The sequence below is a fragment of the Candoia aspera genome, chromosome 2 (assembly GCF_035149785.1).
Source record: "Candoia aspera isolate rCanAsp1 chromosome 2, rCanAsp1.hap2, whole genome shotgun sequence".
NCBI classification, from domain to species: domain Eukaryota; kingdom Metazoa; phylum Chordata; class Lepidosauria; order Squamata; family Boidae; genus Candoia; species Candoia aspera.
The window spans coordinates 140,655,068-140,672,289 of record NC_086154.1 but is presented as its reverse complement, the minus strand read 5'-3'; the positions used below and the strand labels follow the sequence as shown (position 1 = coordinate 140,672,289).

The 17,222-nt window shown below is 37.7% G+C and overlaps 1 protein-coding gene across 1 annotated transcript in view; it reads right to left on the bottom strand.

Moving 5' to 3' along the window:
- DCTN2 (dynactin subunit 2) overlaps window positions 1-17,222 on the bottom strand; it is a 50,328-nt gene extending 33,106 nt beyond the window's left edge. Inside the window, exons 1-2 of the mRNA XM_063293913.1 lie at window positions 17,109-17,222; window positions 13,751-13,819 (exon numbers count right to left, since the gene is read on the bottom strand). Of these exons, the coding sequence (XP_063149983.1) occupies window positions 13,751-13,819; window positions 17,109-17,144 (105 nt within the window). The 5' untranslated portion in view covers window positions 17,145-17,222. The remainder of the gene's footprint in view (window positions 1-13,750; window positions 13,820-17,108) is intronic.

Sequence of the window (17,222 nt, the reverse complement as noted above, 5' to 3'; positions counted from 1 at the left end):
CTGGCCTGCTCCTTAGTGCTTGATCAGGATGGATAAGTGGGTGGGAAGTTGAGGATGTGGGGTTTGTTAGGTTGTTTGAATCCTACTACTGAGTAACGATGGTATTAGGTATGTAAACCACTCTGACTGGAGCAGTATATAAGCCTAATAAACATCCATACATTGAGGCCCCATTGAAATTGCTGGAATGGTTTTAGTACACAGACTTTCTAATTTTAATGGGGTCATCAGATATTTTTTCCCTAGATAATTCCCTTGTCAAGCAAGGCTAATGCAACCAAGATCAGTGCTGCTAGCTGGGGAGCACCTACCACCTTGGCCAAGCATTCAGCACAGTTATAATCAGAGCCTGAACAATGTTTTCACTTGGATCTAGTGAAAGGCAACTAAACATGGGAATTAAAAACCATGAATGGAGCCATGTATATCAGCAGAAATTCCACCTGATAATCAGAATGGGCATCATATGTAAGTACTTTAAATCACATTTCAGTGTGAGCTTTTTAAGCTTTCATTAAATGTTCAGCTTGGGGAAGATTCACTTCAAGGTTGATTTTTCTGAAAAAGCTTTAACAAAAGCAATGACAGGGTGATTAAGAGATGGATAAACCTCTCTGTGCTTCTGCAAAATGAAATAACTTCCAAACATAAACAGAAAGAATTTGAAGAAAGGATGGGTTGCATCTCCCATCTTCAGCACATCCACTCCACCCAATCACTTATTTCCCACAATTCATTTGCAAGTAGTGATTCTATTGAAAAGGAAACCTAAGAATAAAGGATTATAAAATTAATCCTACAAATAAAGGATTGTAAAATCCCAAGACACCAGCATCAAATTTATAGGAGCCAGACCTGCACAGGATGTCTTTTAAAAAAAAGATTTCTAAGAAACAGCATTAAATGATCAGATTTTTGTAAATCAGGTGCTTCAAATTTTCCAGTCCTAATTTGATAAAGCAATATAGGAAGCACATGGATCCACTTGAGAAAGACACCAAGGAACAACAATGTTCCAATCAGAATTTTGTTCCAGATCCCCCAAAGTCAGAGCTGGCTGTTACATTTTCCATAGGCTTGGCACCTTGAGCTGTCAATTCTCAGGCTAAGGAACTGCCCTTATGAAAGTACGTACTCTTCTTCTCTCCAGCAAAAATTCCCCCTTCCCCTTTTTAGCTCAGTTCAGTATTACATTAGCATCACTGGTAACAGGTGTTCTAAAGCATTATAATACTTTGCGTGCTCCAGAGTTGATTACTATTATTACAATGCAGATTTCCATCAGGTGTCTGTTATTAGATGTCTAACACAACATACTTACTCTAGAATCCAGAATGTTTCTACCTTACTTGCACTTTGGGCACTTTATGCTGGTTTTCTATAACTTCCAGAAACTACCACACTGATTTTTTTTACTCTCAGAACAAGTGCAAAAAAAATTAGGGCTTAATGATGCAAATATTTACTGGTCTTCTCACTCTTTCAATTACTTCCTTTGGGTAAATAAGTTCTCTTGTTTTTAAAACCTACAGTTTAGAATGTGTTGCTCTCCTCTATTTTGTGCAATGGCCCAATGAAAAGGTAACAGTGCCATAAAAGTACAAACAATATAGAGAGAGATTATAAGAAAAGATTTTTAAACTGATTTAATTTTATATAATGCAGATTTAGTACCATGCAAACACAGATTCTAGAAGCATGCAGAAGAAAAAAAATAGCATTTTTAATGGTCTTACTTGTGCAAACTAGTATCCAGGCAAGGTGGTGTGAAGGGTGATGGGGAAGAGCATTAGGAAAACTCAGATAAGTTCAAGTGTACAATAGTTCAATATAAACACAGTTAAAACAATGATTAGGCATTTTCTCAACATCTCAATCGATTCCTGGAAGCAGCTGTAAAAGAAAGGGCCTTACAACTAGCAGTGGGCAGTAAAAACACTGTTGTTAACAAAGCTGGATCAAATCTGGGAGATCCTTAGCAATAACATATAAGAATATTGGCACACACCTTCTTGGAGATGGTGAATCTTCCCTATAGCAACCCACAGTCTCAGGTATAATGCATGATGACAACACCAAATATGATGTACTATGGGAAGAGCTGGGTTTGAAAGCTCAGAAATCAGAATCCAAGTGAGCACTCTGTATCTATCGTTTGAAGTGATACTTTTTTGTGTGTGTGTGGTTACTTCATAATTCCCCAATGTTATTCTTCTGTATCTCTAAGCCAGGCTTAATTGTGAGTGGTCCCTCACAATTAATTGTGAGTGGTCATCTCATTTAATTCCACCAAGCCTGACTATGGGATAAAGCTCCTTCTGTACCAGTGTTTCTCAAACTTGGCAACTTTGAGATGTGCAGACTTCACCTCTCAGAATTCCCCAGCCAGCCATGTCCACACATCTTAAAAGTTGCCAAGTTTGAGAAACACTGTTCTAAGCAATAAATTCCACTTTCTGAGAATTCTAGCTCATTTTCTCCTCCCCATCACCCTTTCTAAGAAGGCAAGTTCTTATTCCTTATACCTGAAAAGAAAATCTTGGAATATTTTGGGAGAATACATACTGATAAGGATATATTATGGTGCAGTTTCAGGTGACCTTGGCATTAAGATGCCATGCTTGTAACACATTATATTCTCAAGAAGACTTGAAGAATTATATTGCCCAATTATCCTCACATCTGAAAACTACCATAAACCAAAGTACATACTAATGTGTTTTCATGCTGTAGCTACTATTAAGATACCTTCAAAAGCAGAAATATGCTTCTTGCTTCTTCTCACATGGCCATGACTTTCTCTATGAAAAAGGCTCAGCTCAGGAAGTAGAACAAATATACTCTAAGATGAACATTTTGTAAATAAACTTTGCAGTAGGTTCCCTCCAGTTTGATGGAGTATAACTATGCAGATCTTTAAAAATAAGTTTAGATTCAATATAGCTCATTATTGTAGAGCACACATAACACTCAAATGGATCCTATTAGAGTTCAAAAGCACCATATCCCATTATATCCAAATATAAAAGTACTTTAAGTAACTGTTTTCGTGGGGGTGGGGGGGTGTTGGCTACTAAAGGGATAATCCAGGTACTCATCATCTGATTTCTTTTCATTTGAAGACTCCATCTGTGTGAAAACACTGCCTTTGAAATTATATCAGACTATATAACATCTCTGCAATGCTTGATTTGCAGTATTATTTTTACACAAGCAAGTAATCAGTGCTGCAACTAACCGTATAGGCACAAAATCATCCTAAAGTAGATAATAAGGAGTCCAGGGAGCTATTTTCTTTCTTCCTTTTTCTAGCACACTGACATTAATGTCCAACCCAGCATGCATTGTAATTCTGTTGCCTTAAGATCCCACTTGCAAAGCCCAAGGCTTGATAGCAGAGAAGGATGTAAATTGCAAATCATTAATTCAAATTGTCATCAATCTCAGCTAAGGGAGCACCTCAAGCCATACCCAGGCAAACAGAACTGCTGAGATTTTTTTCCAGTTCTTTGAAAGTAGCCATTGTGGGCAGAGAGAAGGGAAAGCCTCCTTCTGAAGCTTTAAAATGTGGGCAGGCTTTTCCCCCCATTTTGTCAATCAAGGGTAGATGCAAACAACACTGAGCTTTATGAACTAGTGATCTAACTCAACATTAGGCAGCTTTTTATATTTATAAGAAATAAACAAAATCAAATGATCGAAAACCTTCCATTTCAGGAAATTCTCATCATTCGTTAAAATGCCTTTTTAATTTTTGAGCCCATGAATAGAATCCAACATTAATCTTGGACTATATGTAAAGTTAGGCATTTGAATTAATTTTTAAAAATTAGCTTTAGATTCATATAGCAAAGGTGGTTAGCTTATTTATTTACAATATTTGTAATTCCACTCTACAACAAACTTCTTAGTGGCACTCACTTTTTCTGTATGGGAGGTGAAATCTAGAAATGCACCATGCTGTTCGTTCCTAGCTTACAGTAAGCTCTGTAGATCTGATTCTAGCTTACAGTAGATCTGATCAGAGCTAGAACCTAGAAGCTCCTGGAGGACCAAAGGCTCTCAGCCTCTGCTTAAACCTCACATTTAGGCAAAAAAGAATAACCAGCACTAATGACTTCAGTGCCAAAATTGCTTGGAAGCTTCAGAGTCTGATCATCACAAAATGCAACTGAAAAGAATTTGACGACATCCACTTTCTACCAGTTACTAGAATTCCTACACACAGGATATGGAGCAAGATGGGCAGAAGCCAGTGATTATATATTGGAAAGACACAAAAACCTTGATGATGTGGATGTAGATTCCTCATTTAACACATAAACACAGCCAACTAATTAACCTGAGTTCCAGAGTGGAAGTGTAACATGGAAATTACTGTATTCTGCATATATCACAGACCATTTATTTTTTAAGTTAATCAAAATCATTATTAACTGGGCTTCAATTGTGCAGAAAGTGGGGAAGCTGAGAACAGTTACCATCAACACTCCCACAACATGCATTGCTATTCTCTTTTCAGGTATAACACCTCAACAGGAATTAAGAAAAAAACTGTTTGGTGGCTATTCATAATCTCCCAGCTATAATCAGTACAGCAATAAAATGAGCAGAATCTACAAACAGAAAGCTTTTAATTGACTTTGGAAAGGACCTTTGCTGTAGAGTACTTATTTGTTATAGATGTTATAGAAAGTCTTTGACTATGAATATAGGATAGCTGAATAAAATAGCACTATATAAAGAATTGGTCATTTTCTTTTCCATTCTGTTTTCAATTGCTCATGGAAAAGCAGGGTTTCAGCACTGTTAATGCAAAAGCAACCGTGATGCCTCACTTCTTACTCCTTCTTACTCCTTAAAATGGGAAAAATACTGACTTGGCAAAGAATGTTATGAAGCTAAAATGCATCTAAACTATGACAACCAATAGATATTATACCGTATGAGTAATTGCATCAATAAATTTTTCAGCACTGACCACTGCAAAGAGCAAGATATCTGAATACGTCACTTCAGCTGTTAAGTCTTCTGAGACAACACAAAATCTACTTATTTTTCATTAGGGGCCAATCTGAAGTTCAAATTCCTTTCTCCTTGAAAAAATATGGGATGTGCTTATGATAGACATCTTTCCACTTACATTCTTCCATAGAAAAAAGGCTATGAGGTTTGATATATGTAGGAATTTGCATTTTACTTAGCATTATTTTCACAACGTATCTTCCATTTTGTTACATTTCAGGAAAAAAAAACCCAGATGATTGTATCAGATGTAGAACTACAATGTCCTGAAGCCGTATACTAGTCCTGCATGCAATTTTTTTAAAAAAAATGAATATTCCAGGATTGGAAGTAGACAAAAATATATTTAAGATGATTTGTTTGTGGCCTTTAGATATTCACAATGCATGAGGGCCAAACAAGACTGCTACAAAAATTCCAGCCCTGTAAGAGGTTGCATTAATTAATTAATTAATTAATTAATTAAACAATTAATACAATTGTTTGCAGTAGAAACTTTAAAGGGGCTAATAATAATGTGTAATTCTCAGGCAATATCTAAAAAATGTTTTGTAGTTTAAGCTCTGCAAAAGCTGGATAGTAAGGAATGCTTAGCTATGGTGTGGGTGGTTTATCTGAAAGTGGGCTATAAAGCAATAATTTCTTGTATAATTACAACTGCTATATTAATACCTCTAGCTTTCATTACAGCAGAAATAGTTTTGGACTCTTTGTCAAAGGAATCAGAGCAACAAAATATTCAAAGGTTTGTATAGAACCTGAAAGAGAGTACCACCTAAACATTTAAATATATGTCTTTCTATTGTTCCCTCAGTGTCAAAATTTAAATTATAAGCTTTTGGAGCGAAGACCCCTCTGTGCTTATGGTGTAAAATGCTATGTACACAAGTAATATGAAGAATATATTTACAAATATTAAAAATATAGTGGAAAGAACAGCCAAGTATGAAGGGCAAAGAACCGGAAATGAAGCGTAAGTTAAATGTGGAGAAAGTATTTGGAGAAATGGGGAAAAAGCAGACAAATACAACAGCAAGAGATATAAACAGACGGGAAGTTAATTCATATTTATTTCAGAGCTGCCTTAATATAAGCTAATACCTTGCTTTTTAGCGTTTATACTACACCACTATTTTAGAGCACTGTCTTCAGTGAACAATTTGGGGTTTTCACTAAATATTATCGAATGCCTGTAAAAATACTGCTTTTCTCTACTCAAGCCCCACCCTTGCTGAAAAAAGTTGATGGTCTATCAGTAATTCCTGAGGAAATACATGCATTCCCCCATGTAATTTTATGCACACTTCCTCCAAGCACTTCCTTCTTTAACCAAGTGAGTGAACCATTTAGGTATACATTTTATATGATGAAATCTTCATACCAATTCCCATCAAAAAAGGTTATGTATTTCCAATGTTTCACTTGGACACCTTTAATGGCACTGTTTTTAAATCCACAGCAAAGAAAACACATCTCTCTTTTTTCTCTCTCGTAACCTTTCCTGCTCAATTGCAGAGATCTGATATTTTTCATCATTTAGAGAACATTTAAACAGAGCAAAGAATCTCATTTTCATAGCCGGTAATGACAGGCTAAAACTGTAATGCTATCAGTTCAAGCTAGATAGGTAGCTGCTTTGGTTTCCATGGAGCACTTAGTGCTATAAGCTACAGCAGTGTTATTCTGTGATAAACAAGAGGAGCACAGCTGCCTGACCTTTAAGGAAGCTTAACATCCTTTTGATGCCGCTAGTTGGAGCAAAGGTGGGGGAACTGTGCCCCTCTATGTGGTGCTGAACTTCAACCCTCAGCAGGCCTAGCCAATTGGACGGAATGATGAGGGAGGCTTGGAGCTGTAGTTCACCAACACCTGGATGGTCAGATTACGACTTCTCTGTCATAGCACCAAAGGTTACCTAGAGGCTGCATCTACTAAAACCAACCCTACAGGATAAGCTTAGTCAGGCTTGAATTAAACATAAACACTTGCTTTTCACTTTGGCATCTTCAAGACAATCTTCCTTTTTTACTTTTTTCTCTCCCTGCTTACTCTTTGAGTCTAACCCTTACGAGTTAACCCTCCTTATTCTAACAAGTCTAGCTTGGCCCTTGAAAATCAGGCCTGATGCCAGCCTTCCTCAATCTCTTATTCTCCAGGGGTGTCGGACAGTATCGCTCAGAACGAATGCCAAGATCACCGCGACTGGCATTCCGGGAACTACAGTCCAATAGATCTGAATGTGCCAGTTAAAGAAGGCAGCCTTGAAATTGCAGCCCAGCGTCTTATTGATTTTATACCCTGTGTTAGTCATGGTGGGTTTTGTGAAAAGAAAAACAGTAATAATATTATAAAATAACAAACACAGTGTGCCAGCATTAGGCGGTCAGGACTGTTGATGTAGTTTTGAAGATGTGATAAGAGGACCATTTTCCACATAATCTCTTCTGAAGGAGGGCTTCTAGGGCTTTAGCTGAAGCAAAAAGGAGAGGTTCAAATGCAAATCCCACATTTTGCTTTCTACCGCGTCTCTGTATCTTTCATTTTGTCAGCATATTTTTTATTCTGCCCTGACAAACATGTATATCCCAATTCAGTGTCTCATTCAAAATAAAATAAAGAGGGTTAAATTAAATTAAAGCACAAAGATGATATGCCAAGCACAAAGATGTACAAAGCACACAATATACAAAGAGCACATTAAACAGTTATGTAAATTAACAGTAACAAAGACTTTCATATCACTTGGCACAAGATCTGAGGCTTGAGATGCAGAATATCAGGCATTATTAATCTCAAAAATTGGCTAAATTGTACACCTTCCATCACTAGCTGTTTAATGATTAAGCGCTGAGGTAGTGAAGGTTTTACTAAGCCTACAGAAAGGAACTGGTACCTCAGTGTGCTCTTAACTAGCATTGCAAAGGTAATGTTTTGTTGACCCGATGCCCTGTTACTATGAGACTAAATGTACCTCCCACAGTTCCCCTTGGGAATGCTGCATGCCTAAAAGGGAAAAATAACCTTTATGCAACTCACTGCAAAACATCTAAGGGCATACATAAATATTACATACTGTACTAAAGGAATAGGTAAGCCTTTAGAGGGAGATGGGAGGAAGCTTTAAATACAAACTATATGGTTTGGGAGTTCAGTATTTATTTATCAAAAGAGACAGAGGACGAGAAATACTGTGATAGGAACTCACGGACCCAACACCTGCAGAAAAACTCAGGGGCAAATTGCATCCTTTAGTCAATTATGAGCAACTCTCGTATTTGAAGCATCAGTGCGCTTTATTTACATCAGTGCACCGTGTTATGCATTACTACAGACTTTATACAAAATGCCAACTAAGGACTGTATAAAATTATTATTTATAAAGGCTTTATAAAATTATAAATCTTATAGAAAGATTTTAAAAAATCACTTTCTATCTTCTTCATAATATTAGAATTTAATAAGAGACCCTTTACCTCTGCAAACTGACAAATATGAAAGGCACTGGAGAGCTTCTCTGTAACCACACTAAATGCATTGCCCTCCATGTTATTGGAAGGAAAATATTATAAAATCCCAAGAGCAGAGCAAATACGCCTATGTAGACTAAAGCAAATAGAAAGAGTAGACAATTCACTATTTGGCTGCCCATTCTATACAGGATATCACAATAATTTAATATAACCCTCATTGCTACATACTGTCAGACTCCTGGGCAGTTGACTCAAAGAAAAAGTAAAGCCTTTTCCTAGGCACCTCACAAGGATTGTGAGGTCTTAGTATTTATTCTTGTTAAGAATTAATATTCTTAACAAGATTTGTTGAAGTGTAAGGGATCAGATTACAAACATATTACTAACTGGACTATCTTCCACTTAGAACCTATTTCATCTCTTAAGACATTAGGGCAGAATCTTTCATAATTTCTTTCTAACAGAAGAGATATATTTTTACTAATAATGGATGAATTTGCAGGTGTCTATTTACAAAACCATCTCCTGAATTCTTATCAGCCTGAGAAACAGCTTACACATATGCAGGTAGGTCTAAGGCAGAAAAAAATGAATGCATTACTATTAGTTTTCATATATATCAAAAGACATTACAACACTGCCCAGCTGCTACTTTAATATAAGAACATTTGTTGAAAAATTCTGAAAAATCCCATCTTGTATAATTTTTTAATTAACAAATTTTCTTTTAAATTATTATAATCGTTTTCTCTACATAGCTGTGATTTTTAAGGCTGATCTTTGACTACAATTAAAAAAAAACAATTGGAATAACCAAACTGGAATCACTGATTTGCCTCCTAAATAAACAAGGGATCAGAAACCAAGAACAAATGTTTTTCAACTCTGATGTGGTAGGAGGGGATAAAACAGGGTTCCTGGTTCAAGGAGGAACCAAACCGCTGAGCTGTCAATCGGAAGGTCGGCGGTTCGAAACCGCGCGGCGGGGTGAGCTCCCGTTGCTCGTCCCAGCTTCTGCACACCAAGCAGTTCGAAAACATGCAAATGTGAGTAGATTAATTGGTACCGCTTCGGCGGGAAGGTAACGGCGTTCCGTGAGTCATGCTGGCCACATGACCCGGAAGTGTCTATGACAACGCCGGCTCTAAGGCTTAGAAACGGAGATGAGCACCGCCCCCTAGAGTCGGACACGACTGGACTTTACGTCAAGGGAAACCTTTACCTTTACCTTACACTGGCTTGCTGTTAGAACCTGTGGGTTACCATGATGGGAAAAGAGCCTAACTTACAATGACTGCAGGCTGACATCATGTTAAATCATAGTTTATTGTAATGAGAATAAAATGACCTGAAGCTTTTAGCTTTATTTCTGATTAACCAGTTTCAAGTTAGGATATAAGGCTATTGGTCTAGTGGTTAAGGCAACAGGCTAGAAACCAGGAGGCTGTGAGTTCTAGTCCCGCCTTAGGCCTGAAAGCCAGCCGGATGACCTTGGGCCAGTCGCGCTCTCTCAGCCCAACTCACCTCACGGGGTTGTTGTGGGGAAAATAGGAGGAAGAAGGGGTATTAGGTATGTTCACCATATTTATAAAAAGTTATTTATAAAAATAATAAAAGCAGGATAGAAAATAAAATAAAAAAATTATTAACAATAAATAAATTATGATTTATTTTTTTATTTATCAAATTTCTCTGCTGCCCATCTTGCACACGATGACTCGGGCAGCAAAGAAATTTGGTAAATAAATAAATACATAAATAAATTGCAATTTATTATTTATTGATTTTATTTTCTATCCTGCCTTTATAATTAACAAATCTTAATTGTGATTTGTTGAACCATACCAATCCCATAATACATTGATTGAAGCTGGTTTATTTCAAATAAATCATACTTAAGATTAATCAAAACTTGTTGGAATCAATCACAAGAGGCTGATAATGGCTGGGCCAGAGAGAGAGAAGCCAAAGTGGGAGTGAGCACTTGAGCCCATGATGCATCATCTCCTGCCATGTACAGGAATCTGCTTCTGGCACTATACTGTAAGCCAGAGCATTTGTTAATGGAGGCTGTGATTACTACAAAATAAAAAACAGTGGATGCATGATTTGACTACTACAGACTTAGAGTCAGTATGAATAGGCTTTGTGAGGGCCTTTCATTATTCTGATTATAGTATGAACATGGATATACAAAAACAAGGAATCAAAACCACTCTTGATTCTAAGCTTTAAAATCTACAGCATCCATTTTAAAGAGCCTTCATGAGATTCAGCTGGCATGCCCACAGAAAGGGGACTCATTAGACTGGACCTGTACAGCAGGCTAGAAACCAGGAGACTGGGAGTTCTAGTCCCGCCTTAGGCATGAAAGCTGGCTGGGTGACCTTGGGCCAGGCCCTCTCTCTCAGCCCAACCCACTTCACCGGGTTGTTGTTGTGGGGAAAATAGGAGGAAGAAGGAGTAATAGGTATGTTCCCCACCTTGAGTTATTTGTAAAAATAATAAAGGCAGGATAAAAAATTAAAAAAATAAATGAAAATAAATCCATCACTTGTATGCACTTCTAACAACATGGAATCACATCATAATAATAATGCCACACTCCATCACAGATTGGCAGCATTGTGGGATAGAAACCTGATACTCTAACCATGACTTTTCCTTCCACAGCTAAGCCTCATCCTTAAACTTTACTTTCAAATGCTCTATAGCTGTTTAAAGGATTACTATAATTCCCTCTTTGTTACAAAAAATAAGCCATATTCTTGAAATACATCTTAGTTACCTTTCTCCAGCATTACAAACTATCTCAGCTCTTGGACATTTTCATTATTCCCCATCCCAGACAAATCTGATTACAGTAATTTTTAAAGCTCAGAGATGTCAGAGCTCTTCTGGTCCTACCCATTCTCTTCTCAATAAGTTCAGACTAAAGAAGGGACTCAATTAAGCAAGGCCATCATCAAATATGACAAATGCCCCAAAGTCAAAAGAATGGTGGACAATTTTCCTTTCCAGTACTAAAGAAATCTCAGAACCAAAGTAGACATTGCAAAGGAAAAGGGGCAGGAAGAGAAAAATTAAGGCTATACATACTATGTTGGAATTTGGTGGAAATATCAGGCTAATCCCATATACACTCATTTCAGACTGATTTCAGTACAAGAAAAGGGCCATAATGTACAGTATAATGCTCACCTTGGTCAAGCAGTGAATTGCTTAACTGACTACAGAAGAGGAAGAATCCACTGCCTCTAGGAAAGTATATTGTGGAAAAATCAGGGAAACAACATATAGTTCTGTGGTTGGACTAAGAGACCTTCCCATTACAATAAGTATGAGCCACTAGAAACGCACCTTCCAAATGGCAAAATATTTAAATACAGAAATGCCCAAGAATCTTATGGAGGTATGTACTCAAGCAAGATTTCAGCATCTGGATACAATGGTTAAATATGGAAGGTTTAACCAAGTTCCTTACAACAAACACACTTGTATTTGTGGAGCTCCAGAGATAGAGGACATAGCTCATATATTATTTGAATGCCATTCTGGTTATATATTCCTCGGAATAACAAAGAAGTTTCTTTCCTGAAGCAAAATGAAAACTAGGAAATTCACACTTGACTAATTTAATTATGCATGCATAAAAATCCAACAACTGTAGTGATTCACCTAATTTGGAAAAGGGGCTAATTTAATAAAACAGGATGGATGGAGGGGAAATGGAGAACGTTGCACACACAGAGGCCAGCCTTATATCTTCTTTTTCATTCTTAAAAAAACCAAACAACCCAGGTCCAGATTTTTAAGCTGAAATGTTGTACAATAGGTTCAGGTGAAGCTACTGGTTGTGCTTGCAATAAAATATATTTACTATACAGGTAGTCCTCGTTTAATGACCACAATTGGGACCAGCAACTCAGTCATTAAGTGAAGTGTTTGCTAAGTGAAACTGCGACTGTGCTTATGATCTTACTTCAGCCTTCCTTTGCTTTACAGATCTGCGAAGGTTGTAAATGTGAGAACTGGTCATAAAGTTACTTTTTCATCACTGTCAAAACTGTGAACAGTCGCTAAACAAGGTAGTCACTAAACAAGAACTACTTCTATAGTTAAGTAAATAAAAGTTTATATAACTCTGCAAAAATAAACTGTTTAGTACTGAATTTACTATCATTAGGTGAAGAAACATATAACAGCTTCTTCATCCACACTTTTGGAAATTTGATATTGGGGCATATAGAATCTTAGGATCCTAAGCTTGTGATATTGTCTTCTGTAACCCAAGTATTTTTCTTTTTCTGAATATGGAATAGAAATTTTTAACAGTACATGTATAAAAGAGCCTACCTTATCAAATGGCAAACCTAATCTTTTCAGCTACATTTTTAGGTTATAAATATATAAGGAAAAAAATTCATGCCTAATTCTAGATATCAAACTCATAATATATTATGATAGCCCAAAATTCATGCCAGTCCTTCTGAATCATTTAAGGTTTTTTTTCCTAGCATCTCCTGGAATCCTTTCTCTTAGACTGGGACTACTAACTATTACATCTAATGTTAAACCTTGAATTAACCGTTCATTACAGCAAAGGTCTTGTCACCAAAGTCAATTAACGCCTGCACAGCATAGTTTTGCTGATGGTTTTCCACCAAGAATTTCAAGGAAACATCAAGGGACTCTTGCACTCTGAGTATAAAATGACTAAAGTTCATATATAACTAATTAAAAAACACATTTAAAAAGCCTCACACATATACAAAGGCACAAAACAGCTCTTTTCAGGCAAGAAGGAATAAGAATAACTTTTAAAAATTTCAAAGCAAATTAAATCTAATAATTGTTTAATATCTAATCTTGATTTAAAAAATTATTACAGAACAACAAATATTTTCCTTAGAAAATCTACGGTTCAGAATTATTTTGTGGAATCACATTAAGGAAGCAAGAAGCAGTCAAGGAGACCAGTTGTTTAACGGTTCAATGTTTTTAAGAGTCTTTCTTTCAGATTTATTCAGGTTAAAATAAGAAATCTTGTTCTCTTTAACAAAGATTTAAAATACCAAATTATACCACTTTCCAATTCCCGTGTATCCTTCCATTGGGTCAGTCTATAATAATAGTAGGCAATACAAGTCACTTTGATGAAAGGATGTTTTTGGAAATAGTCTAAGGCCTAAATATCCCCATTTAATGTACACACATTATAATTAAAGAAACAGTGGAATTTCACATGATCCTACCGCATCAAACTCTGCTTGATCATCTTCAGGGAGGTCACTTGTTTCATAAACATCAGGTTCATTCCTGGCCTGAAAACACAATAAGGGAGAAAAAAATCAGAATATTAATCCAGGTTCAGAGGGGACCTACTACAATAACATTCCCTTAAAAAAGATCCACCATAAATTAATAGCTGCATGGATTAACTCTTATTATCTAAAGAACTTAAACGAGATAACATAAACAACACTTAAAGTATGATCAGTTAAGTAACAGTTTTTCCAAACTTCTTGTTTGTAGGATCTTTGTATATTTCTATTTTTAATTATCTTATGTTGTATGTTGCCCAGAGTCAGATAGAGCTGGAAGCCTGAAAAATAAGTAAATATATCCCACGTACTGGCCCAAAGAATATTTACTAGCCCATTCACAACTTAAAACAGCAGTTTTCAATTATTTTGCCTTAAGAGAACCTTTTCCATAATAAATAAATATTCAGAGGGAATATTTAGTTCACATGAGGGGGAATTAATGAACCCTGACTGAATTGCATTTGTAACCTACATACTTATTTGTGGTGTTTCCTTGCTCAGAAGATTCACAGTGATGGTTAAGTCAGTGCTTGACATTACTGATTTTGCTGTTCAGAACCAGGTCTACTCCCTATGAACCACAGACAGAATCTCAAACTACTGGCCTCCTCAGTTCTAAATCATCTCAGGCAACCAGGTACATGGTCATTAGCAAAGGCATGATAGGGTAATTAAAAAAAAACCTCTCAGCAGAAAAATATACATACTGTGATCATCACTGGTACAAAAAGAAATACATAGAATAAGTACAGAAGGGGCATATCGCTTTATTCAGGGATTTCAAATTGCAACATTGCCCCTCCCAAATGTATCAATTGGCTTTTATTTATTTAACAAATTTATATAGCTGTCCATGTAACCAAGGATCACCAGGCAGCAAACAGAAATAAAACACAACCAAATTATACAAATCCAATTTTAAAAAACTGGGTCGAGGCCCCTAAAAATTACATCATTAGAATATCAAACAAAATGACCCCCACACTGCACCTCCATCAACCCCAGTAACTGGGGAAGAGCCAGATCTCCATAGCCTTATCTAGGCCTCCGTATCTTGTGGGGATGCTGTTCCACAAGACAGGTGTCATGGCAGAGAAAGCACACTTCTTGGGGCCAACCAGATGACACTGCTTCACTGATGGGACACGGAGCATGCCCACTCTGCCAGATTTAATGGGATGAGGAGAAACCACTGGGGATCGGCGGCCCTGCAAGTAATCTGGCCCCATGTCATGTAGGGCTTTAAAAGTGATCATCAGCACCAAAAGCTCATTGGGATGCAGGACAGCTCATGCAGCAGTGGCGTTGTGTGGGTATGTCCAATACTGCACGTGCTGCTTTTTGGACCATCTTAAGCTTCCGACTGCTCTTCAAGTGCAGGTCATTTAAAGCACATTTGTAATAGTCTAATTTGAAACTGACTAAGGTGTGGGTAACCCTAAGCAGTGCTTCCTGATCTAGGAATGGGCGCAACTGGGGCCTCAGGGAGATATATTTTGATGAACAAAATGCAAAAGCATAAGGCAAATGGTAACTCCATAACAAGTCTATTACCCCTCACGTATGTGCATGGTTTCCCCAGAATATTGCCTAGTAGAGCAAAATGTTGCCCAATGCAAACAGTGAGGTCACACGCCTGCAAAAATAAGAGAAAAGCAAATCCTTTCACAAGAATGGGGGGGGGATTCTATATGTAGTGAAAAATGAAACATTTTCCAACTCAGCTTTTGCCATTAGAATAAGAAACATTATTATTTCAGAATAGCCCTCTAACAAAAAAAGTACCTCGGTGTCTTGAATTAAACAACAGATTGGGTTAGGCAGAACCCATCCAGTTTTATCCTGTTCAAGCCCTGCTGGCTGCTAGCATATTCCCTAAAACATAAAGTAGCCTTCCTTATGATACTTTTTCAAAAATTATGGAATCCACATATTTTAATCACCTTTTAATTCATTTTCATTTCACAGTACAATGTATAGACTATACAAAGCTTCCCAGTTAGCAATATTTATTCTGGCTGGGTGTTGGCTGTCCAGAATCTCAAGAAGAGAAGGCCTTTCCCACCACCCGCTATGCAAGCTAACTGAAGCTGCCAGGGACTGAATGCAGAAACTTCTGTGTGCAGAGTAGTCAACAGTCTCTCACAAATGCTGAGATACTCCAATGACAGGACAAAATATAGAGATGTTGCTAAAGGGCATGGAATGTCCCATCCCTTAAGGTATCTGTCCACTCCAGATATAATACACAGAAAGTATCTGCAACTCACACCTTAGGCTGTATCCTTCAATGTGACACTGAGACAAGCACTATTTATTGGTTATTGTTCTGCTGGGCAGCAGCTCAGTCAGCAACTAACAGCAGCTTTTCATACTTGCCTGCATTTAAGACATTGGAACAAAAGTACCCCTTTGTCTTGAGTTTGTGGTCATCAGACTTCTCTTTAGATAAAGGTGCCAGTGGATTTGCACAACATATTATCACTAATAGACAGTTTGATCCTGGAATAGCTTTTGATAGAGATATCTAGTTTTCATGTTGTTCATTCAACTATATTTTACCACCCAGGTAGTGGTGGGGAAAAGACACAGAGATATGGAAAGTTAAAAAAAAAAAGGGGGGGGGGAGGACCCAAAGAAACATTTTCCTCATACTTTCCATGTTTGCACTAACAAAATCACATACAAGGTGCCTTATCAACCTTTTCTTCAACAAAATCACATACAAGGTGCCTTATCAACCTTTTCTTCAATTTCCACTACGACTCATTCCCACATATCTAAATAAAAGTTTAATTAGCATCTAGATACAATTTAAACTACAGCCAAAATATACAGAGAACCTTCCATTCTGAAAAGTGGGGGGGAAATGAGCTGGGCAACATCTGCCGCCCAGAATATTATGCAATGCTCCCCGCTCTTTCTGCAGGAGATCCCCACCTCTCTGCACAGCCTCAGGGGCACTCGTTCCTTAATTGCATCCCGTCATTCCGGCTGCCAGACACAGACCTCAATCTCAGCCAAGACGAAGGACCTCCACTCGCCTGGCGCGATTCAAAAGCTCCACTTTATGTTCAATCACTCCCCTCCCTGCAAGCAGACCTCCCTCCCACCCCTTCATCTCCAGCCATCCCTCCCGCAGCCCCACATCCCCAGTTCCACCAGCCCATCCGACCCCACCCTTTTCCTCCCCACAGGCACGGCTCATGCTCCTCCATCCTTGAAATGGTACCGCCCCCCCCCCCACCTCCTTTCTCCGCGCAGGGGCTCCTTTCTCGCCACTCACAATGCCGGGCAGGTCCGCATACTTGGGATCGGCCATAGCCAGGTGCAGAGATGGGTTGAAGCCACCTAGGCCGGTGAGAGGCAGAAAAACTAAGTATCGCGAGAGCAATCAAAA